The sequence below is a fragment of the Nicotiana tabacum genome, chromosome 15 (assembly GCF_000715075.1).
Source record: "Nicotiana tabacum cultivar K326 chromosome 15, ASM71507v2, whole genome shotgun sequence".
NCBI lineage: Eukaryota > Viridiplantae > Streptophyta > Magnoliopsida > Solanales > Solanaceae > Nicotiana > Nicotiana tabacum.
Window position 1 is genome coordinate 9,272,625 of NC_134094.1, and position 25,666 is coordinate 9,298,290.

The window sequence follows — 25,666 nt, forward strand, 5'->3', positions numbered from 1 at the left end:
TACTACACTCTGCACCTCGTGTGCAGATCCAGGTACTTCAGGATACGGTGGTTGCCAGATTTGAGGATTTATCTGTAGGAGAATATCAAGGTAGATGCTTGGCGTCCGCAGACCTTGACTCTCTTTTCTTTTAGTTATTGTACTGTTCTATATCCGTCAGACTTTGTTATTATTTAGATGCTCATGTACTCATTGACACCGGGTTTTGGGAGTGTTTATATTTTTGTTTGTGAGGTTTTCTTCCGCTGAATTTAATAATTATGTTTTTAAATTTAAAAGATATGGCGGTTTATTTTGATTATCGGCTTGCCAAGTATTGAGATGGTGCCATCACGACAGGTGAGATTTTGGATCGTGACACTAGTATCAAAACCTAGGTTACATAGGTCTCATGAGTCATGAGCAGGTTTAGTAGAGTCTTGCGGATCGGTACGGAGACGTCTGTACTTATCTTCGAGAGGCTGCTTGTAACGACTCGGCCGGTCGTTTTAAGACTTATATCCCCGATCCCATATTCACTGCTTTCCCCATATATGTTTCAGCTTATGTGACTTGCCTGGAGGTGTTGTTTTGGTTTTTGGCGTGTTTTGGGATACTTAATCCCTAAACGGAAGTTTAAGTCTTAGAATTTTGTCCGTAGTGGGAACTGTGTGAAGACGACTCCAGAATAGAGTTTCATCAGTTCTGTTAGCTCCATTGGGTGATTTTGGACTTAGGGGCGTGTCCGGATTGTGTTTTGGAGGTCTGTAGCTCATTTAGGCTTGAAATGGCGAAAGTCAAACTTTTGGAGATTTTGACCAGTAGTGGACTTTTTTAAATCAGGGTCGGAATCTGATTCCGGAAGTTTGAGTAGGTCCGTAATATAGAATATGACTTGTGTACAAAATTTGGGGTCAATCGGACGTGATTTGATAGGTTCCGGCATCGGTTGTAGAAAATTAAAGGTTCAAGTTCATTAAGTTTGAATTGGAGGGTGATTCGTGTTTTTAGCATTGTTTGATGTGATTTGAGGGCTCAACTAAGTTCGTATGGTATTTTAGGACTTGTTGGTATATTTGGTTGAGGTCCTGAGGGCCTCGGGTGTGTTTCAGATGCTTAACGGATTGAATTTGGATTTAAGTAAATGGCTGAAGCTTCTGGTTTCTGGTATTTTCGCACCTGCGGTGGGGAAACCGCAGGTGCGGGATCGCACGTGTGGAGTGAAGGGCACAGGTGCACTGTTGGTCAAGAAGGTTTGTGAGCACAGGTGTGGAAGTCAAGCCGCAGGAGCGGGCTCGCAGGTGCAGCCCAAAGCTCGCAGATGCGGTCCCAGCCATTTAAGCCATTTTCGCACCTGCGATGAGTTTTCTGTAGGTGCGGTTAAAGGATCGCAGAAGCGAGTTGGGCAGAAAATAGGATTTAGAGGGTTGATTTCTCATTTCCAATTTTGGGACTTTGAGAGCTCGGATTGGGTGATTATTTGAGGGATTTTCACAGAAAGCTTTTGTGTAACGATTCTTAACTCCTTTATGGTTATATTCCACTAATCTATGGTTGATTTCATCATTTAATTTCGGATTTGGGTTGAAAGTTTGGGAAAAATGGGAAGAAGTTCTTCAACTAAGATTTTTGGGTTTTGATTGAGATTTTGACATCGGATTTGGATAATTTTGGTATGCTTGGACTCGTGAGTGAATGGGTGTTGGCATTTTGTGACCTTTACCCGATTCCGAGACGCGGGCCCGGGGAGACGTTTTGGGGCGATTTTCTAATTTCTCGCTTTAGCTTTGATTTTATTAACTAGATTAGTTTCTTACAGTTATATTTATGATATGTAATTGATTTTGGCTAGATGTGGCCCATTCAGAGTCGGATATTCGTGGAAAAAGCATTGTTACGGATTGATTTGAGCTTGGTTCGAGGTAAGTGGCTTGCCTAACCTTGTGTGGAGGAAATTCCCGTAGGATTTGGTGTTGTTATGATATGTGAGCATCGTGTATGCGAGGTGACGAGTGCGTACACTGGCTATTTGTGGAAAACCTGATTTTTATTGAGTAATAGCCTGTTTTCATCTTATCTGAGTATACTAGCATGTGTAGTTATCCTGTTAGCCTAGAATAGCATGTCTACATTTCCTAATTGCCTAGTTGAACTCTTTGTAGCATGTTTAGTAAGTCCTGTTTCTTTCTTGACTTGTACTTAGCCTAAATTGTAGGTTTTCTTGTTGTAACTGTTATATTCATTTGTTTGAGTTGCGTATTTATTTTGGGACTACGAGATGGTATCTCGGGAGATCCCCTGCTGTTTATCCCTGTATTTCTGCGTTGCTACTTTGCTATGTTCTCTTTTTTTAAATTCTAGTATCTTATTATATTGTTATATTCTTCTACTTATTTATTAGATACCAGTGGGCCTGACCTGACCTCGTCACTACTCGATAGAGGTTATGCTTGGCACTTACTGGGTACCAATTGTGGTGTGCTCATGCTACTCTTCTGCACATGTTTTCGTATGCATATCCAGGTACTTCTTACCAACCACATTATCAGTGAGTCGAGATAGTTTGGGGACTTCAAGGTACATCTGCCGCATCCGCAGACCTCGAAGTCCCTTTCTACTCTTCCCCATATCCATTATCTTCTGTATTTCTTTTGTTAGACTCTGACGTCTAGAGATACTAGGTTTCCTTCTGTAGTTTGTGATTCACGATGTTTCGAGTTTTGGGAAACTGTGTATGTCTAGTGTTTTGGTTATTGTATATGCTGAGCGGCATTATTATTGGTTATTCAGTATCTAATGTAGTTAGCTGTTTAGTTTTGCTTCCATTATTGTTATTTTTCCATAATTTGTTAGGCTTACCTAGTCGTAGAGACTTGATGCCGTCACGACGTTATACGGAGGGAGTTTGGGTTGTGACACTGCCGAACCCTTAGGAAAATTTCACTGTCTTGTTTTCTATCATGCAGAATTGATTCAGCTTGAAACATAACTCTTTAAATTCCTTCCACGCATTCGTGCACGCATGTGAGCGCTCGGTATCGGTTGTGCATCACCGGCTTATGATTCCATGAACGAGATTCGTGATATGTATTCTGTGTTTTGGTGATGGGCCAATCTGGAGGACTTGAGGCTAGGGTTAGACCGCAACTTAAGATCGGTAGTTTCAGTTGTGTAAACTTGTACATTTGGACTCATATGTCCGGTAGTATCCCTATGAGTGGAAATTATGGCTCGATGAGCGTTTGAATAGCTATATGATAAGTATGATGTGATTGCGGGATGTGTTCAGATGGGTTGAATGTGACGAATAAAGTTACTTGTGACTTAAGAGTTTGCTATTGGGTACTTGATTTCTATCTTGATTTGAAGTATAGTCTTGAATTGTGAGTGTATTGAAGGAGCTTTGACATTGTTAAATTGTGGGACAAATTAAATTCTCATGTCTTGTTAATGAGTCTGGACTTAGAAAGAGTAAGTGATTGTGTAGTAATTGTGGTTGCGAAGGGTATAACAAGATGTCAATTTGAGGCTAAGCAGGTGGGTTATCTTCTGCAGAGTAATCTATATAGGTGTGTTCCTTATAATGTTGAGTGGAGAGTTTCTTTTCTACCAGCGGAGTGTATGTGTTGAGATTTGAATTTGAATATGGTTGAGAAAGTTGACTTGACTGTCACGAGAATGAAAGCGAGCTTAGCGGATGAATTGAGGTATTTTGTGGTTTGTGTTACCTGAGCTTATGAAGAATTTTCGTTGAACTGACTCCAATATTATGAAAGTAATAGAGTATGGATATTGTGAGTTATGAAATGTTTTGTTCTATGGCTTTGAGCCAAGTGAGGGAGTCTGCTATTGACGACTTGATTTCATTATTATGTGTTATATTGGTTTTGGTTTGAGGCATACATATGAATCGGTTATGACTTGCAAAGATTGAGATCGAGGATGACTCGAGCAAAGAAATTCTTGAATACGGGTTATATTGCACTTTATGAGTATATGAAAATCATGGAATGCTCGAGTTGTTATTGTTGAATGTAGTATGCACGAAGTATGAATTGATTAGTGGTGTTAAGAATGTGTTAATGTTGTTAAGCTAAGGAAGCACGTGTCTTTCGGCCCGTTTGGGCGGTGCGATTTAGATTTGAGCAGAGTGGATGACTTTCTAGAAGCTAGAAGGTTCTAATGGGTTCAAGATTTATATATAGCAATCGAGTATTTTTTTTCCGGATTCGTGTATGGATAGAATCTGGGATTTTCATTTGATGACGCTGGGACTTGCGGTAATTCTGTATGACTATGGATTCTATATTTCAATATAAGAAAGGTAAAAGAATAATTTTAAATTCACATAAGGTATTTTCAGAGTGGGCATTTCAGTTGTGGTGCTTATGGGGGTGCTTAAGAAGAATACAATGACATATGGGCCTTAGGGCGGTGTGGTTTTATGTTAGGATGTCTTGTAGTAAACTTTGAGTAAGGGTCATGAAATTCTGACAGGGAGAAGTGTCAACTTGAGGGTAATTCAGAAGAAACTCGAAGAAAAATAGGACGACTGGGTAGTAGGCTGGACTAGTATGGTATGATCGGTTCTTTGGGTACCTATAAAGTAATGAGGATCTACATATGTTTTAGTGGAAATATTCTTGGGTTTATGGCCTGTGTGGCTTGGTCGAGTTAGAGAAATTCAGTTCTGATAGCTTGGTTATGTGCAGATGGATTTCAAAGTGTTCTTGATAGTTTCTACCATGGTTGAATCGGATATTTTCTATTGGTGTGGGGAACGTGTTGTGTATTGTGATTTCCTCCTGGAAAGAACAAGAGAAAGGTTTCTAACTAATAGGGTATGTAATTTGCTGGTGACTCAAAGTTGATAATGAGATTCTTGTGCTTGTCACATGATGGCATGATAGATGTGGTGTGTTGTGCGGGATTAAGATTTATATGTACAAGGTGGCAGTTCATTCTTGAAGAGAAGGTCACGAATTCTGGACAGAATGGTCAGTGTTATATATTTAGATGAATGTTATAATTGCTCGGTAATCCTTAAGAAGGGTGCGCATTTCAAAAGGTCATTGTGTTTTTAATTACGGATGTTCATTGGTATTGTGGTACTCACCTGGTTGATAGACTGCTGATATTCCAGCTATTGCTATGTGGCACAGAAGAATTTTGAAAGTATTCCTAGTGGGAAGATTGTGCATGAAATATGTGTTAGTCATTTGAGTGTTGGAGTTGGGACCAGTTACGGTGATTCATGTATTCTATGAAATTGGAGACTGGGAGTTCTCAGAAGCATATTGTTTCGGGGTTACGACCTGATTGAGGTGACTATTTTATTTAAAACTCAATGGAGGCACTAGTTGCGTTAATTATTTATGATAGCTACGCGCTATGAGTACACATATATGTGAGGTTTGAGCCTATGTGCGGGTATCAGGGTAAGTATTCATACTCAGAAGAATGCTTAGGCAAAGATATGCCTAGAGTTGACTGTTAAGTGTAAAGTGATAACCTTTCTCGTATTCGTACCTTTGTCGAGAACTATCTAGACTACACTTGAAGTTACAAAGAGGCTAATTCCCTGAATAAATTGGGTAATTACTATTTCTGCGTTAACTTGCCGATTTGAATGGTGATAGCACACTTTGCACCTGCCTACTCTATGGCGTGTTATTTATACCAGTTCAGGAGCATGAGAATCATAATTTATTTATCATATACAGGTGTACTTATTTGATTGCTCAGGTATGATTTGCTTGGACTTGAGGCATGTGACCATGCCAGGCGGATTATATTATTGGCACGTGAGTTGTCCGTGCGGATCCATATACTTATATTATTGGCACGTGAGTTGTCCGTGTGAATTCATATATTAATACTATAGCACGTGAGTTTCCCATGCGAGTGATGTTAATGTGAGCTCTAGAAGAGCTGGTTACTGTTGTTAAATTCGCGTGTCTTGGTTCTACTATATATAATGAGCTTATAACATTGCAGTTGTGGTGGTGCTTGTTGAACTTGCAATACGGTTCTCTACTTTGAGACATCTCCCATTTTGGGTACAAGGTTGCGCAGTTGTGGCTTGAGTTGTATTGGTGTGGCATGTCAGTGAGATAGTTGTGTTTAATAATATATGGCCATTGGACCTAGAATGAGTACTATCAGATTTATTACAGTATATTGGGAGGATAATATTGAAAGTCGACTTAGAAGGTGATTATGATTCTGGTTGGGGCAAGACAACTCCATGATTTGTTGATTTGATAAGGGGTTATGAGATTCCACGTGTTTCTTTCACTATTAGCAGTGTATGAAGGTTTTGGAATGAGGTTTGGCTTGTTATGGAGTTTAATACTATTACCGAGTTAGTTTGGAGTAGTTACTGTGATCGAAAATGGTGCTGCGAGCATGCGAGTTGTGTAGTATGTTATGTGATTATATATGGGGTTATGGTTATGGCTTGATGCAGCTTGTTCATACTCATACAATGTGTAGATGTGATATTCGGATCTTGAAAAGAAATTCTGAATGTTGAAAATTAAATTCCAAGATTTATAGGCTAAGGTTGAAGTAATGATCTTCAATTATGTGGTATTGTCAGGCCTATATGGAATAAGGTGGCATGGGATCACCACCGAGTATGTGCATGGTAAGGTGGAATAGAGATTTGAAGGCCAGGAACAACTCTTGGCATGTTCGAGGATGAATGTATGTTTGAGTGGGGGAGAATGTAACGACCCGACCGATCGTTTTGAGTATTACAGCCCCATTTCCCCATGTACTGCTCAATTTATGCTTTATAGTTGATATCTGACTTGCTGGGTAATTGGTTCGGGTCCGGTGAGGTTTTGATATGAATTGAGACACTTAGTCTCATAATTAAAAACTTAAGTTGGAAAAGTTGACCGGATGTTGACTTATGTGTAAACGACCCCGTATTTGAATTTTGATGGTTCTTTTAGCTCCGTTGGGTAATTTTGAACTTAGGAGCGTGTCAGAATTATGATTTGGAGGTCCGTAGTGGAATTAGGCTTGAAATGGCGAAAGTTGAATTTTGGGAAGTTTGACCGGGGGTTGACTTTTTGATATCGTGGTCGGAATCTGATTCTGAAAATTTGTATAGGTTTGTTATGTCATTTATGACTTGTGTGCAAAATTTGAGGTCAATCGGACGTGATTTGATGGGTTTCGACATTTAATGTAGAAGTTGGAATTTCTTAGTTTCATTAAGCTTAAATTGGGGTATGATTCGTGGTTCTAGCATTTTTTGATATAATTTGAAGTTTTGACTAAGTTCGTATGATATTTTAGGACTTGTTGGTATGATTTGACGGGTCCCGAGGGTCTTGGGTGTATTTTTGGATCATTGGTTGAGAGACTAGTAAAATTAAGAAATTTGGAAGTTTAACCATGGTCAATATCGGGTCAAGATGACCTCTTTTCAGTGTTGTGAGTGCGCGAGCAGGTCCGTAGCATGTTTTATGATTGAAATTCATATATGGTTTGTGTCCGGGAGGTTCCAAATGAGTTTCAGGGTGATTTCAGATCATTTCGGAAAAGTTTGAGTTTGCTGGACTGTACCTGCAGAGCTCGTCATTACTTTCAGCCCAGAGGTTAGTCTTGTTACTTATTCAGTTGGTTGTACTCATACTACACTATACACCTCGTGTGCAGATGCAGGTACTTCTGGATACGGCGGTTGCCAGATTTGAGGATTTATCTGTTGGAGACTATCAAGGTAGCTGCTTGGCGTCCGCAGACCTTGACTCTCTTTCCTTTCAGTTATTGTATTGTTCTGTATTTTCAAACAGTGTTCTTATCCGTCAGACTTTGTTATTATTTAGATGCTCATGTAATCAGTGACACCGGGTTTTGGGAGTGTTTATATTTTTGTTTGTGAGGAATTTCTTCCGCTGAATTTAATATTTATGTTTTCAAATTTAAAAGATATGGTGGTTTATTGAGTTTGTCGGCTTGCCTAGTATTGAGATCGGCGCCATTACGACAGGTGAGATTTTGGATCGTGACACTAGTATCAAAGCACAATAAATAACTTGTTAATACTATGACGATCTGAGGTCAAAGGAATCTCTCACATCAAATTCTTCAAGAGAATACCCTATTGACAGTTTATGGTAATTCTAACCATTAGGAATTATTCAATGAGTCGGTTCAATGATCATATCTCTATATGCATCATCTATCTATGTGATTTAGCTAATGAGATCAAGTAATCTTTTTCCAATAAAGACGATCACGTAAATATTGATCTAACCGGATTACTAATATCCAAATTAATAATCCTACGATCAAGAAAAAATTAAGATTTAATTATAAGAAACTCCACTCTCATTATCATGATCTCTATCATGATAACAAGTCTCAAGACCTTATTCGATTAATCAAGCAATTGATAATAACTATGATAAAAGAATATCAAATGCCATATATTTTTATATCAAATAACGTTTACAAAAATATATTCAAATCATCAAATATGAGAATGGATCTAGGGCATATCTACTGTATCCCTAACAAAATGATCATATAACTTAAAATGGGAATCAAGAACCAGCCAAGTTAAAACGAAAAAGAAGACATAAGTACTTAAAATTCCTTCCAGTTTAAACCTGGAAATGAGTACTGCAAAATTACCCAATGGGAATGAGACTTTGTACGTAACTATAACTGTCTATGATATAACTCTTCTCAGGAAGTCCCTTGATTTCTGCTTTTCTCCAACTCTTTGATCTCGTGAAATCATAACACAAACACAAAATACCTCAAGTTAATTTCACAATGAATACAATCTCCCCATCGTTAGATTTGCAAAATGATATTTTATGAGGACATGATTGTATTCTAGACTGTATGTCATTCCATATTGAAGAAAACCTAATGATATGATTGTTCCATTGATCTTCTCTCTGAGCATTTTCTAAAATCCACAAGTCGGAGTATCCACTTAACTACTTTTCACAATCTATGACCGCTAATTTACCCTTTACCTCAATCAGCTTGTAATCCCACTTACAATGACGAGATGCATATATTCCACAATGTTATAATTTTGAATTGTTCAGATTTGACATCAAATGCAGCTATAGCAAGTTTGTAAACAAACCGATATATATAACTCCACTAATATAAACACTAGGCATGCAGTTCATCATATGAGGAGAAACGCTTTGAATCTCTCTCCATGTTTTATCTACGACTAAAGTTAAAACCCAGTGTTTTCTATACAATTCTTGAACATGCTCTGCTGACAAAAGAACTTTGTACTTTTTTTTCTTTAGGTTCAAAACTTAATGAATAGTTAGGCCGAGAAAAATCTTTATTTAGGTCAGGAAGAAATCTTAGTTCTTTTGTACTGGGATTGAAAATTGCAGAACGTCGCACACCGGAGCCACATTGAATCAAGGGGTGTCAACACCCTTTCGCCGGCAAATTATACTATTTTGCTAGATAATTTTTTTTTTATTTTATGTTTATTTACTATACATTGATTCCACTTGACTTTTTGATGTATCTAATTATTTATATTTTAACACCCCTTGATGAAAATTCTGGATCCGCCACACACATGATCTTTCCCAAAAGCAAAATAAGCCATTTACGCAATCCAGACGAGGATGTGTAAGGGCATGGTGGTAGAGTTCATCAAATCACTATCTTAATGAAGTGCATAATTTACCATGATACTCATATTAATTGATGCATATTTTATTGGATTTGAGAAAATGATTTGAAATGAGTAATAAATACTGTGGGTATAACAGGGAAAAAAAATTATCTTATCTTGATATGCGTAAAGTGACAAGTAAAAATAAAAATTTATTTTTAGTATACATGTCAAGTAAAAGTGAACGGAGAGAATATATATTTTCTATTATAGGAAAAGATAAAGAGGGGAAATAGTTTTAAGTCTTTTCTTTTCCTTTTAAAGCGTTATGGAGATGCATTTAAATTTTTCTCACAAGTTAAAATTTTTATATTGTATTTAGTAGTGTATTACCTTTATAATATGACCCAATAACAGGGTAAAAGCTTAGGAGCACCTACACTTACACCAATTCAATAAATATACGTCACATATCTTAACCTTCGTTAACATTTTTATCACTAAATTATTGTTAATTAATACATATTCTCATGTAATTTTATGTCGTAACTGTTGTAAGTATATTTTTTTCCTCGCAAAAGGAATATAACTGGTTGATCTACTTTGATAAATATCTTCGGTTCCAAGTCAAACTTTCGGCTTGCGGGCTGAGGAACTGCAGTCAGACGCTTCTTGTAGTCGTCAAGTCGTTCTTGACAGATTAAGAGTATCATCCAGACATTGGAGATTATGGGGAAGTAATTCCTCGATTTTCGAGATATTGGGTTAGACGTCTGCCCATGGTGGAGTTTCCCTGTAACAAGATTTATCACGGGAGTAAAACATCGGGTGCAAGTAAATTATTACGCAATTACAAACATCTATTTCAAATCAAAAGTTTAATCCTTTATGTAAAAGGGGATCCAACACGTATTAACTTGCAGTTTTACAAATGTACAAGCTGTATGTCTAGTCTTAAGATAAAGTGTTGTATCCATAACATAGTGCATAAAATTAATTGAAGTGAAATAATCAAGGGATATTAAATTGAAAAATTAAAAGTTTCTGTTGGTAAATCTTAAAAGAAAATTGAAAGATGAGAATTCACATTTTTGTGAGCAATTTAACAAAAATATTAATTTGCTATTTAAAAAGAGCAAACTTTTCTAGAATATGTATATTTCACTACAATAATACTACAGGACGCCACTAAATGTTTAAGTAGCGACTATTCAATTGGTGCAACTACTTTCATTACTGAATGTTACTAGTGACGACAAATCAATAGGGGGTCGCCACAGAAAGTATACATTTGTTACTACCTTTATCGCCACAAAAGATAAACATTACATAATAATTCCTCACAATTTATGCTATTTTACATTTCTTTTTTAGAACTTTAAATGACACACAAACACACATATAAGAATTTCTCATCTTTAATTTCAACTTTTCTTTTTATTACTTTAAATCAATTTATTTAAAATATTTTAGTACTAGAAATTCTATATTTAACCACAAAAATACACCATGCATATTTGAAGATAGAACTCTTAAAACATAAAAGATATAACTAGGTACCACTGGTAAAAGTATTATTTTAGCAATTTTCATCTTTCCTCCAAAAGTTAAACCTTTCTTGGCTAGTTTAACGACGAAAAGTGTTACTTTATGTAACTACCGATTTGATATGATCGCGTTGTTACTTTTTTTTCTCTCATCGTGCATTTTTTTATTATTAAATAATCCTATTTTATCTTTTACCCTATCATTTTATAAAATAATTTTACCCCGTACCTTACATTTTCTTTGTAATATATTAAGTTTATTCTTCATATTGCTGGTGTGTGACGTCATGAATGACAAATTATATAATTTATACAAACGTTATATTGATTAAAATAGTACGATATAATATAATATAATACAATACGATACATTATAAAATAACATGTAACAATTATAAAGATAAAGCATCACAAATTCCCATCAATTATAAGTAGGAAATTAGAAGGAACCTGTGAGCTAGATTTCCTGCTGCTGATTCTTTTGAAAATTAACAAGTCCCATAAACAAGAACTCAAAATCATCCTCTGTAACTATTTGTATATACTCTAATTGGAAGACTTTCTCGTGAAATCGTAGCACCACACCTGAAGTTAAGTTCACAATGAATACAATCTCCCCATTGCTGGATTTACTGAATGATCGCATCATCTGGAACGAAAGAAGCTTCGGGGTCTTGATTTCCATTCTATTCTCACTACACCAAAAGAAACTTTTAGTGGCAATATATTTTACTTGTAGCGGCAATATTTATTGCCACAAAAACATTAACCAGCAATTGATTAAATGCCATTGCATCCAAAGTCGCTAAAGCCTCTAGTGGCATTTGACAGGTAAAGACCCATATTATTGCCGCTAAAACTAATAACTTTTAGTGGCATTTATTTAGAGGCAATAATAATAGCCACTAAAGATGCCTTAAAAATGTGCTATCCAACTTATATTTTGCGTCTTTTGTTATTGCCAGTAAAAGTATAATAATTGCCAGTAAAGGATATGTTTAGTGGTAATTATTATGACAACTAAAATTGACCATAAATTTAACTTAATCCATATATTTTACCAAGTACTATTTTATAATATCAAAAACAAAAATTACAAGAACAATGTCTTACTACAAGAATTATCAAACTCAAGCATGTCATTCATTTAAAACAAGAACTATCAAATTCAATACACCAACTCATATAGCAACTTGTAAAAGATGAAGTATCCTAATGTGCAAGACAAGTAAGAATGTGATATTCTTGATAGCTATCTTTGCGTGACCTTGAGGCAAATATTCTTGTGTAAGTTCCTGCATTTTACTATCAAACAGTAAGAATTTCTTGCAGGTAAAATGCATATCAAATGAGTGTCGAGCTGCTCTACTTGTTGAGAATAAAAATGTGAAAGAGTTAATGACTGGTAATATAATCTTATACTAGCAAATGCCATCACTCAGCTGGAAAGTATTGTCCACGAGACTGACCTTAAGGTATTGGATTTTACAACGATACAGTGTGACTTATACTGACATCTCCAGAGATATAGGAGCAAATTTATGACATAACATCAGAATGTGGCAACTTGAAGATGATTCACCAAGTTATCAAAAAAAACAATCTGTAAAAAGGAAAGAACATGTTGTCACTTTCATAAATACATTCATGAATGATAAAATAGACATACTCGAGAAACAAGAACTTGCTATCACTTGCAGCATCCGTGGTGCTTAGGTTGCTTGCTCATTGCCACTATTGGCATCAGGAACCTAGTATATATCAAGACATATTAGATCACATAATTTTCTTATAAAGCTTAATTTTAAGAAGAAAAGTTTAAAACTTTGAAATTGAATAACCTGTCTAGTAGTGCTTCCATAGTTTTGAGGGCCACATAATTTGGTGGGAACATATTTCCACATGACTTGCCTCATCCATGTTAATTCTGAAACTAGCATATCTTGATTTTTTTTCATCAAAGCTATTTCTTCATCCTGTTTTTTGTTCAAGTCCTTTAACTCCTTTATCTCTTGTTCTAACTTATGTGCAGCCTCATTAGATAAACCATCATCGGTAATATTTTGTAAGGAAGATTTACCGCCCCATAATAGAGAAGGGGTTGGACCAAGTCCTAAACCACGGACATTACCACTTTTTTCATTTCCCAACACTTGAGAATACACATCTCCTTCCCAAGCAACACTGCCATGAGGTTGTTCATGAGATGTCTCGCCATTACTCAACTTCTCTTTCATCAATGTCCTGACAGTAATTGAGATAACAATTTATGACACAATACAGTGGAGGACGAACTAACAATAAGATGAGATATTGTGAAACCAAACTAGCCAGCATTTGCACATATGAAAAAGTCAATGTTAGTTAACAAAGTTAAGGCAGTTTCTTACATAACTTGTATTAACATCAGCAATTAATGCAAGGAAATATATTAGACATGGAAATGGAAAAGAAATAGCCGGAAGAAGAGACATAAAAGTTTAAGGATCAGTCAATCATTTAAAGCCTCTACAAATTATGATGCATTAGACATGAGCTAGTACATATGTTTAATCTTAAAAAATACAACTTATAAGAAATCTTACAACTGTATTTGAAGATTCCTCATCCAATGGTCTACCATCCTTACGCTTTGTATGAGTTAATATGTAAACTTGAGCACGTGTAGGCTCTATTCCATCTATAGCCTAATAAAGTTAAATTGATGCCAAACAATTAGATATCATAGAAAAGAATTATAGAATCTTATGGTATGTAATTTATACATTAATACCTTTTCATTCATCAAGGTTGCTATGCTTTTGGATCCTCCTGTGTGAGGCATCTTTTGTTTAGCCCTACTGATTCTATTTGCTTGACTGCGCTTCTGTTATTGCAACACAAAAATACTCACTAACAATACTTAATCATATAAGATAAACTAATAACCAAATCATCTATTGTGCTCAAGGGGCTATATTTAAAAGGCAAAATTCATATTCTGAACCACCTGCCACAACGTTTGCAGCACTTTCTAAAAATATTTTGGTTGGTATAATGTGGGTGAAATGTAACTGGTAAAGACCAAGTAAACATTCTTATTAAATATATGTTCTTTGAATAAACACAAAAAGGTTCAAAGAAGAAAAACAGGACAGAGAGTTATAAAATGTAGATTCAACACAAAAACTTACTCACCTTTGCTTTATCAGAAAGCCAATACAAGACGAGACCAGTCCATTGATCCCTTGGTATGTGACTTGGTCTATTTTTCATCAAGGCATCTTTGCTCTTATACTTGGTCACATACATAGTCTTCAAATCACATTTATAGTCCTTCCATTTTTTCCCTATTGACTTTTTTATAAACTCTTCTCTACATACTGGAATCGAGAACTTTTTCTAAAAAATAAAGCACGAGTTTACAAGAAAATATCATGTATAAAAAGAATGATACTTATTAAGAATAAAAATTGCATACCCTCACAAACTCCACCAATTTCTTCTTTTCTTCTTTGTCAAATACTCGCCAATCATTTATATTTAACGGTGTCAGCTCTGGGGTTCTAGCAATGATACTTAGAAAGCTAGCAAGCTTTCGACCCTTTTTTCCAATAGCTTGATTACGACTATTCTATTGCACATCAATTGTCTTCCTTGATGGTAGATTCCAAACATCTTTTAGTAGTGTAGGCCCACAAACTTTTCTTACCTCTGAAGGACCTGAAACAGATTCAAAGGTCCATGATCTAGTGCAAGCAAATTCACAAAGAAAATAGTCTTGAGCTGGAGAATTAACTCCTTGTTTTAGCAGAACCTACAGCTAGTGCAAAGCAATACTAAGAAAATAGTGGACTCAATACTAAAACTTCAAAATAGAACCTGATTCATTGTTCTGCTCAGCTCCAGTACCAACAGAATTGTTCAAAATATTAGATTGATTATCATAAGTTTGGGCTGGAGAGCAATTCTGAGCATTCATTAATTGTTGAATATATGGCCGTACTTCTTCATCGTGATACTGTTCAGTGACCAATCTACTACCAACTCTGGTTTGCATATTTTGTTCTCCAAAATTATGTACTTATCTATTTTCAAGAACCTGCAGAAGTCATTAAGATAATTATAGTTTATCAACAGATATTCAGATATGTAGTGTCAAATTAAAGAAAGTTTAACTACAGTCAGAACCTATGCACTTTATATATAATTATGGTCCTAATTACATGAACTTAAGATCGTTCAATGCTGCACATTTATAGTTTATTCAACAGAACATACGCCACACAATAATATTTCACTGAAGGATCTGCAGAAAAAAGATAATGTACATTTTGAAACTCAATCCCTAAGTAGATCCAAGACTAAGATTAACCATTAGTTCACTGGACAAATAAAGAGTAAACAAATACTCATCCTAATAAAAAAACTTCAGTAAAGCAACTCACTCAACACAAATTCATTTTAATTCCAACAGCAACAGGGCATAAGCACATCAGACTATTCCTTATCAAGTTTTGATTGTCGAGTTTACGACACATTCTAGTTCCACGATTTACTTAACAAGCTATAACATAATAAGAACAACTCTATGAACAACAAAAAATCTTACTTCTATTACATATCCTTATCACTTTCACATTCAATATCATTTTCTCCATCACCATTACTTCTCTACAATTATAATAATAAATTAAAAATACTTTAGCATAAAAGTGAAAATAATCACCAAATTTGATAAGCTAGCTCAATAACCTACATTACCAATGCACTACAAAATATCACCTATGGTGGTACTTTTCATTTTTAATTTAAATTTTTGATAAGCCACGGAGCTTATGTACTGTTTACATATAATTCTAAAATTTGATCAGATATGCATGGATGAATCCACAAATTGGAGGAAATGAGAAATTTTCATCAATTTGGCAGAGAAAACAATGAAACAAACATTAGATCTAGAGAAACCTCAGCAATTAACGACACATTACTGCAAGATACTGACGATTAAAAATCAAAAATAAGAAGGCTGACAATTAAGTGCTATCATTATCTCAATGACGCAAAGTATCATTACACATGCTAGGATAAACATTGACATACCAAATTGAGTGAGGAGAAGAGCGAAATATATAATGCATGTACCTGCGGCGTTACTGAAGGGAGAACAGATTGAAAATTACTAACTTTTAATAGTGATTAATAACTTTGAATTGTCCGTAAAACTCTTGAGACCAGGTTTGACTTATTTATTTCTGCCTTTCCCAACAAATGGTCATATGCTGCTAAAGATTGTGTTCCGTGAATACTTTAGCGGCAATTAGTTTATTGCCCCTACAAAATTGTCGCTAAAGGTCTATTTTGTGGTAGTATATGCATATGGAATTAGAACCTGTGAAAGCTTCTATAAATACAGATACACCCAATACATCGAAATTCATTGCCCGTGGATACAGAAAAACCATTTCAACAACAAAAATTAGAGCAAACATATAATAAGGGATTCTAAATTGTAACCAAGCATCGCCTATTGGTTCTATACACGACTCATAAATAAAAAGTTTCTCCGGCCCTTTGCTAATCGGGGCTAACACTCCGAAAATTAAAAATGCCAAAATAGGAACAAAGATGGATATTTGTAATGACCCAAAAGGTCATCTTATGTTTTAGAACTCGAATCTGCGCTCTTAAGCATTTAAAATCTCATTTTTACCCTCCTTGATTTGCGTGCGCAGTCCGGGCAGGTTTCTGAAAAGCTTTTATGTTGAAAACTGATGAAAATAAGAATTTTTGCCTTAAAAGTTTATTTTAGTTGACTACGGTCAATATTTTTGGTAAACGGGCCCGGATCCGTGCTTTGACGGTCCCGGTAGGTCCGTATCGAATTATGGGACCTTGGCGTATGCCCGGAATCGAATTCGGAAGTCCCTAGCTCAAGTTATGAATTTTTGATGAAAATTAAAAGTCTGAAAATTAATTATTTTTAAGAATTGATTGATGTTTGGCATTGTTAGTACCGGGTCCATATTTTGGTTCCGGAGCCCGGTACAGGTTCATTATGATATTTAAGACATGTCTGTGAAATTTGGTGAGAAATGGAGTTGATTTGACGTGATGAACGTCCAGTTGACAAATTAGAAGTTTTAAAGTGTTCTTGAGAATTTCATTTGATTTGGTGCTAAATTTAGAGTTCTAGGTATTATTTTGGCGATTTGATCGCGCGAGCAAGTTCGTATGATGTTTTGGGACTTGTGTGCATGTTTGGTTTGGAGCCCCGAGGGCTCGGGTGAGTATTAGATAGGCCACGGGATGTTTTGGACTTGGGAAAAATCTAGTTTCTGCATATTCTAGTGTCTGTCATATCCTTCTTCGCGTTCGCGAAGGTCCTCTCGCGAACGCGAAGAGTAATCTGATGAGGCTGAGACTTCTTCTTCGCGAACGCGAAGGCCTGGTCGCGAACGCGAAGTGATGGGGGATTTACCCTTCGCGAACGCGACCGGCTCAACGCGAACGAACGCGAAGGCCAGAGAGGAGTGATCATCAATAACGCGAAGGCTTGGCAGCTAGTACCCTTCGCGAACGCGACAGTGCTCTCGTGAATGCGATGAACACTGTCGCCCAGCACTTAACAGAATTTAAAACGGGATTTTTGCCAAAAAACTCATTTTTCTCAAAAACCAAACGGTGAGGGCGATTTTTCAAGAGTCATTCCTTCCCCAAATTGTTGGTAAGTAATTCTAAACCATTTTCTTTCAATTACCCATTACATTTCTTGAATTTTCAACCTAAAATCTAGAGTTTTCATGGTAGAATTAGGGGTTAGGGTAGAAAATAGGGATTTAAGAAATTTGGAGATTTAGACCTCAATTTGAGGTCGGATTCCAAAACTAATTACATATTCGGGCTCGGGGGTGAATGGGTAAAAGAATTTTGGTCCGAACCTCGGGTTTTGACCAAGCGGGCCCGAGTTCGATTTTTTTGACTTTTTGGAAGAAAATTTGGGAAGTTTAATTTATGCAATATAATTGATTCCTTTAGCAATATTTGATATTATTAAGTCATTTTTGAATAGATACGAGTGGTTTGGAGGTGAATTCAAAGGAAAAGGTGTGATTGAGAATTAAGTAGCCTTCGGAGCGAGGTGAGTATTGTGTCTAACCCTGACTTGAGGGAATTAGGAACCTTAGATTATTTGTTAAGCGAAATTCATGTGAGCGGCGTATATGTGAGGTGACGAGTACTTATGCGCCGCCAATTTACCTTTTTTTTCCATGTTTCTCTATTTTTTTTCTGATATTGTCTCATTCATATGCCAAATTGCTACGTGTTATACTAGTGTTATTTAAATTATCGTTCTTATCATGTTTACAAAATTTTCTGGTGATAATTGAGTTTTTATTTCAAAGTTAAGATTGATATTATGGAACCAAATGTTTAAGTAAGGTTTGTACTTGTTATTCTACCTCCATGTTGATATTTATGTATTGCATTATGGTAAGGGAGAGTGTTAATGCACGAAGGGTGATGCCGTACCGTATTGTGGGTATTAATGTACGAAGGGTGATGTCGTGCCATATTGTAAGTGTTAATGCACGAAGGGTGATGTCGTGCCATATTGTGAGTGTTAATGCACGAAGAGTGATGTCGTGCCATATGGTGAGTGTTAATGCACGAAGCCATGATATGAGAGTAAAAGCACGAAGGGTGATGTCGTGCCGTTACTATTAATTTTATGATGAGATTGAGAGTAAAAGCACGAAGGGTTATGTCGTGCATTCTTCTTTACTGTATTCACTATTCCTGTTGATTCATGGTATATTGACTACTCCGGTGATCATTCTGTTGTAGTTCTTTATCTTGTATTTTCCTCAGTATGTCTCCCCTCCTGACATTTACTGTTTAGTTCTTTATTCCTGTTATTTGCGTATACACTGTTAAATTGTACAGTGATTGTAGGTGTCTTGCCTTAGCCTCATCACTACTTCGTCGAGGTTAGGCTCGACACTTACCAGTACATAGGGTCGGTTGTACTAATGCTGCACTCTGCACTTTCTGTGCAGATTTTGATACCGGCTCAGGTTGATCGAGATTTGCTATTGTTCCGCTGTCCGGAGACTCAAGGTAGGTCTGTCGGTGTTCACAGACCTTGAAGTCCCCGTCTAACTTTTTTTATGTCCTACTGTTTTCTTTCATTCAGACAGTTGTATTTCTTTCAGATTATTACTTATAGTAAGTTCTAGAATGCTCGTGAATTGTGACTCCAGATCCGGGTGAAAGTAATTAATACAGATTTATGATATTCCGCACTTGTTATATTTCATCGTAGTTAATTATTGCTAATTACTGAACAAAAATAAGGAATTGGATAAATGATTCTCTAATGTTGGCTTGCTTAGTAAGTGAAATGTTAGGCGCCATCACGGTCCCGTCGGTGGAAAGTTTCGGGTCGTGACAGTTGGTATCAGAGCACTAGGTTGCCTAAGTCTCACGATTCATGAGCAAGCTTAGTAGAGTCTGGAGGATCGGTACGGAGACGTCTGTGCTTATCTTCCAGAGGCTATGAAGTTTAGGAACAAGTTTCACTTCTATTCTTCTTTGTGGTGCGATTTTGCTTTCTCAATACTGATTGAACTCTTCTACTCTTATTCTCTCGCAGATGGCGAGAACACGTACCGCTTTCTCAGCTGAGCAGCAGCCAGAGCCTCCAGTGATAGCTCCTACGCGGGCCAGAGGTTGAGGCCGTGCCAGAGGCCGAGGCAGGGGCAGAGCTCAGCCTAGGGCCCGAGCAGCAGCCCCAACAGTGGAGCCTCAGATAGAGATTGACGAGAAGGTTCCAGCCCAGACTGTTCCTGTCGGTCCAGCTCAGGTTCCGGAGGGGCTCATTGCTACCCCAGTACTTCAGGACGCTTTGGTCCGTTTGGTGGGCCTTATGGAAAGTGTGGCCCAGAATGGCGCATTTCCCATGGCACCAACAGTCTCTCAGGCTGGAGGAGGAGCCCAGACTCCTATTACTCCCGCTCCGGAGCAGATAGCTCCCCAGTATCAGGCTCCAGTAGCTCAGCCAACTGGATTAGTTCAGCCAGTTATTGCGGTGCAGGTCGGAGATGGGTTAGCTATGTCTTTTGAGGCTTTATGAAGATTAGACAGGTTTACCAAGCTTTTTCCTATTCACTTCAGTGGTGCTCCTTCAGAGGACCCCCAGGAGTATCTTGATAGCTGTCACAAGGTTCTACAGAACATGGGTATAGTGGAGACCAATGGGGTCGATTTTGCTGTATTTTAGAAGACTGGTTCCGCCAAGAAATGGTGGAGAGATTACTTGTTGACCAGACCAGCTGGGTCGACTGCTCTTACTTGGGACCAGTTCTCTCAGCTCTTCATAGAGAAGTTTTTGCCTATCACATTGAGAGAGGAGCATCGCCGTCAGTTTGAGCATCTCCGGCAGGGCGGTATGACTGTTACTCATTATGAGACCCGTTTTGTGGATTTGGCCCGTCATGCCATTCTTCTGCTTCCCACCGAGATTGAGAGGGTGAGGAGGTTTATTGATGGACTTGCTCAGCCTATCAGATTGCAGATGGCTAAGGAGACTGGGATTGAAATTTCTTTTCAGGCGGCTGCTAATGTCGCCAGACGAGTCGAGATGGTTCTTACTCAGGGAGGTTAGAGGTCTGACAAGAGGCCTCATCATTCCGGTGAGTTCAGCGATGCCTCATCTAGAGGCAGGAGTACTTTTGCTAGAGGCCATCCTCCCAGGCCGTTTCATTCAGTACTCCAGGCATCCCACGGTGCCTCAGGTGGTCGTGGCCCTCAGATGCATTATTCCGACCAGCTAGCCTAGAGTGCATTATCAGCTCCTATTAGTGCACCTCCACTCCAGAGTTATCAGGGTGGTCATTCAGGTCGACAGGGTCAGTTTCAGGGTCAGCAGTCACAGCAGCCGAGGTTATGTTATACTTGTGGTGATCCGAGGCACATTGCTAGATTTTGCCCTCGGGCTACGGGCAGCTCACAGCATCAGAGTTCTCGTGCCATGGTTCCGGCACCAGTTGCTGCACCACCTGCTCAGCCAGCCAGAGGTAGGGGCCAGACAGTTAGAGGTGGAGGTCAAGCCGTTAGAGGTAGAGACCAGCCAGCTAGAGGTCGTCCCAGTGACGTAGTTCAGGGTGGTGGGGCCCAACCCCGGTGTTATGCTTTCCCAGCCAGGCCTGAGGCTGATTCATCTGACACTGTTATCACAGGTACTGTTTCAGTTTGCAGTAGAGATGCTTCAGTTCTATTTGATCCGGGATCTACTTACTCCTATGTGTCATCCTATTTTGCTTCCTATTTGGTTGTGCCCCGTAATTCTTTGAGTGCTCTTGTGTATGTGACCACACCAGTGGGAGATGCTATTATTGTAGATCGTGTTTATCGTTCGTGTGTGGTCACCATTGGGAGTCTTGAGACTCGTGTAGATCTTCTACTTCTCGACATGGTTGATTTTGATGTCATACTGGGTATGGATTGGCCGTCATCTTATCATGCTATATTAGATTGTCACGCCAAGACGGTAACCTTAGCCTTGCAGGGGTTCTTTGTGTACCTATGAAGTAGTGAGGCTCTACATATGTTTTAGTGGAAATATTCTTGGGTTGGTGGCCTGTGTGGCTTGGTCGAGTTAGAGGAATTCAGTTATGATAGCTTGGTTATGTGCAGATGGATTTCAAAGTGTTCTTGATGGTTTTCACCATGGTTGAATCGGATATTTTCTATTGGTGTGGGGAACGTGTTGTGTATTGTGATTTCCTTCTGGAAAGAACAAGAGAAAGTTTTCTAACTAATAGGGTATGTAATTTGCTGGTGACTCAAAGTTGATAATGAGATTTTTTTGCTTGTCACATGATGGCATGATAGATGTGGTGTGGTATGCAGGATTAAGATTTATATGTACAAGGTGTCAGTTCATTCTTGAAGAGAAGGTCGCGAATTCTGGACAGAATGGTCAGTGTTATATATTTAGATGAATGTTATAATTGCTCGATAATCCTTAAGAAGGGTGCACATTTCAAAAGGTCATTGTGTTTTTATTTACGGATGTTCATTGGTATTGTGGTACTCACCTGGTTGATAGACTGCTGATATTCCAGCTATTGCTATGTGGCACAGAAGAATTTAATTTGAAAGTATTCCTAGTGGGAAGATTGTGCATGAAATATGTGTTAGTCATTTGAGTGTTGGAGTTGGGACCAGTTACGATGATTCATGTGTTCTATGAAATTGGAGACTGGGAGTTCTCAGAAGCATATTGTTTCGGGGTTACGACCTGATTGAGGTGACTATTTTATTTAAAACTCAATGGAGGCACTAGTTGCGTTAATTATTTATGATAGCTACGCGCTATGAGTGCACATATATGTGAGGTTTGAGCCCATGTGCGGGTATCGGGCTAAGTATTCATACTCAGAAGAATGCTTAGGCAAAGATATGCCTAGAGTTGACTGTTAAGTGTAAAGTGATAACCTTTCTCGTATTTGTACCTTTGTTGAGAACTATCTGGACTACACTTGAGGTTACAAAGAGGCTAATTCCCTGAATAAATTGGGTAATTACTATTTCTGCATTAACTTGCCGATTTGAATGGTGATAGCACACTTTGCACCTGCCTACTCTATGACGTGTTATTTATACCAGTTCAGGAGCATGAGAATCATAATTTATTTATCATATACAAGTGTACTTATTTGATTGCTCAGGTATGATTTGCTTGGACTAGAGGCATGTGACCATGCCAGGCGGATTATATTATTGGCACGCGAGTTGTCCGTGCGGATCTATATACTTATATTATTGGCATGTAAGTTGTCCGTGCAAATTCATATATTGATACTATAGCACGTGAGTTTCCCATGCGAGTGATGTTAATGTGAGCTCTAGAAGAGCTGGTTACTGTTGTTAAATTCGCGTGTCTTGGTTCTACTATATATAATGAGCTTATAGTATTGCAGTTGTGGTGGTGCTTGTTGAACTTGCAATACGGTTCTCTACTTTGAGACATCTCCCATTTTGGGTACAAGGTTGCGCAGTTGTGGCTTGAGTTGTATTGGTGTGGCATGTCAGTGAGATAGTTGTGTTTAATAATATATGGCCATTGGACCTAGAATGAGTACTATCAGATTTATTACAGTATATTGGGAGGATAATATTGAAAGTCGACTTAGAAGGTGATTATGATTCTGGTTGGGGCAAGACAACTCCATGACTTGTTGATTTGATAAGGGGTTATGAGATTCCACGTGTTTCTTTCACTATTAGCAGTGTATGAAGGTTTTGGAATGAGGTTTGGCTTGTTATGGGGTTTAATACTATTACCGAGTTAGTTTGGAGTAGTTACTGTGATCGAAAATGGTGCTGCGAGCATGCGAGTTGTGTAGTATGTTACGTGATTATATATGGGGTTATGGTTATGGCTTGATGCAGCTTGTTCATACTCATACAATGTGTAGATGTGATATTCGGATCTTGAAAAGAAATTCTGAATGTTGGAAATTAAATTCCAAGATTTATAGGCTAAGGTTGAAGTAATGATCTTCAATTACGTGGTATTGTCAGGCCTATATGGAATAGGGTGGCATGGGATCACCACCGAGTATGTGCATGGTAAGGTGGAATAGAGATTTGAAGGCCAGGAACAACTCTTGGCACGTTCGAGGACGAACGTATGTTTGAGTGGGGGAGAATGTAACGACCCGACCGATCATTTTGAGTATTACAGCCCCGTTTTCCCATGTACTGCTCAATTTATGCTTTATAGTTGATATCTGACTTGCTGGGTAATTGGTTCGGGTCCGGTGAGGTTTTGATATGAATTGAGACACTTAGTCTCATAATTAAAAACTTAAGTTGGAAAAGTTGACCGGATGTTGACTTATGTGTAAACGACCCCGTATTTGAATTTTGATGGTTCTTTTAGCTCCGTTGGGTGATTTTGAACTTAGGAGCGTGTCAGAATTATGATTTGGAGGTCCGTAGTGAAATTAGGCTTGAAATGGCGAAAGTTGAATTTTGGGAAGTTTGACCGGGGGTTGACTTTTTGATATCGTGGTCGGAATCTGATTCTGGAAATTTGTATAGGTCTGTTATGTCATTTATGACTTGTGTGCAAAATTTAAGGTCAATCGGACGTGATTTGATGGGTTTTGACATTTAATGTAGAAGTTGGAATTTCTTAGTTTCATTAAGCTTGAATTGGGGTATGATTCGTGGTTCTAGCATTTTTTGATATAATTTGAAGTTTTGACTAAGTTCGTATGATATTTTAGGACTTGTTGGTATGATTTGACGGGTCTCGAGGGTCTTGGGTGTATTTTTGGATCATTGGTTGAGAGACTAATAAAGTTAAGAAATTTGGGAGTTTGACCATGGTCAATATCGGGTCAAGATGACCTCTTTTCAGTATTGTGAGTGCGCAAGCAGGTCCGTAGCATGTTTTATGATTGAAATTCATATATGGTTTGTATCCGGGAGGTTCCAAATGAGTTTCAGGGTGATTTTAGATCATTTCGGAGAAGTTTGAGTTTGCTGGACTGTACCTGCAGAGCTCGTCATTACTTTCAGCCCAGAGGTTAGTCTTGTTACTTATTCAGTTGGTTGTACTCATACTACACTATGCACCTCGTGTGCAGATGCATGTACTTCTGGATACGGCGATTGCCAGATTTGAGGATTTATCTGTTGGAGACTATCAAGGTAGCTGCTTGGCGTCCGCAGACCTTGACTCTCTTTCCTTTCAGTTATTGTATTGTTCTGTATTTTCAAACAGTGTTCTTATCCGTCAGACTTTGTTATTATTTAGATGCTCATGTACTCAGTGACACCGGATTTTGGGAGTGTTTATATTTTTGTTTGTGAGGAATTTCTTCCGCTGAATTTAATAATTATGTTTTCAAATTTAAAAGATATGGTGGTTTATTGAGATTGTCGGCTTGCCTAGTATTGAGATCGGCGCCATTACGACAGGTGAGATTTTGGATCGTGACACTAGTATCAAAGCACAATAAATAACTTGTTAATACTATGACGATCTGAGGTCAAAGGAATCTCTCACATCACATTCTCAAGAGAATACCCTATTGACAGTTTATGATAATTCTAACCATTAGGAATTATCCAATGAGTCGGTTCAATGATCATATCTCTATATGCATCATCTATCTATGTGATTTAGCTAATGAGATCAAGTAATCTTTTTCCAATAAAGACGATCACGTAAATATTGATCTAACCGGATTACTAATGTCCAAATTAATAATCCTACGATCAAGAAAAAATTAAGATTTAATTATAAGAAACTCCACTCTCATTATCATGATCTCTATCACGATAACAAGTCTCAAGACCTTATTCGATTAATCAAGCAATTAATAATAACTATGATAAAAGAATATCAAATGCCATATATTTTTATATCAAATAACGTTTACAAAAATATATTCAAATCATCAAATATGAGAATGGATCTAGGGCATATCTACTGTATCCCTAACAAAATGATCAT

General features: G+C 37.6%; 1 protein-coding gene and 1 pseudogene across 14 annotated transcripts in view; both read right to left on the reverse strand.

Moving 5' to 3' along the window:
- Window positions 1–8,435: 8,435 nt before the first annotated feature.
- LOC142169522 (F-box protein At2g40925-like) lies at window positions 8,436–9,647 on the reverse strand (annotated as a pseudogene).
- A 408-nt stretch (window positions 9,648–10,055) lies between these two features.
- The window catches only part of LOC107817705 (uncharacterized), a 28,946-nt gene continuing 13,335 nt past the window's right edge, over window positions 10,056–25,666 (reverse strand). For 5 of the 14 annotated variants that reach the window (XM_075230516.1, XM_075230512.1, XM_075230520.1 and 2 more), the window contains 9 exons: window positions 15,013–15,232; window positions 14,612–14,853; window positions 14,329–14,532; window positions 13,925–14,017; window positions 13,737–13,838; window positions 12,993–13,395; window positions 12,621–12,902; window positions 11,602–11,846; window positions 10,056–10,397 (listed from right to left, as the gene is read on the reverse strand). In XM_075230516.1, coding sequence (XP_075086617.1) covers window positions 12,864–12,902; window positions 12,993–13,395; window positions 13,737–13,774 — 480 coding nt within the window. In that variant the 5' untranslated portion in view covers window positions 13,775–13,838; window positions 13,925–14,017; window positions 14,329–14,532; window positions 14,612–14,853; window positions 15,013–15,232 and the 3' untranslated portion in view covers window positions 10,056–10,397; window positions 11,602–11,846; window positions 12,621–12,863. Of the gene's footprint in view, window positions 10,398–11,601; window positions 11,847–12,206; window positions 12,447–12,620; window positions 12,903–12,992; window positions 13,396–13,736; window positions 13,839–13,924; window positions 14,018–14,328; window positions 14,533–14,611; window positions 14,854–15,012; window positions 15,233–25,666 lie in introns of those variants that run through there. The other 9 variants (XM_075230514.1, XM_075230524.1, XM_075230525.1 and 6 more) reach the window with 7 other exon arrangements.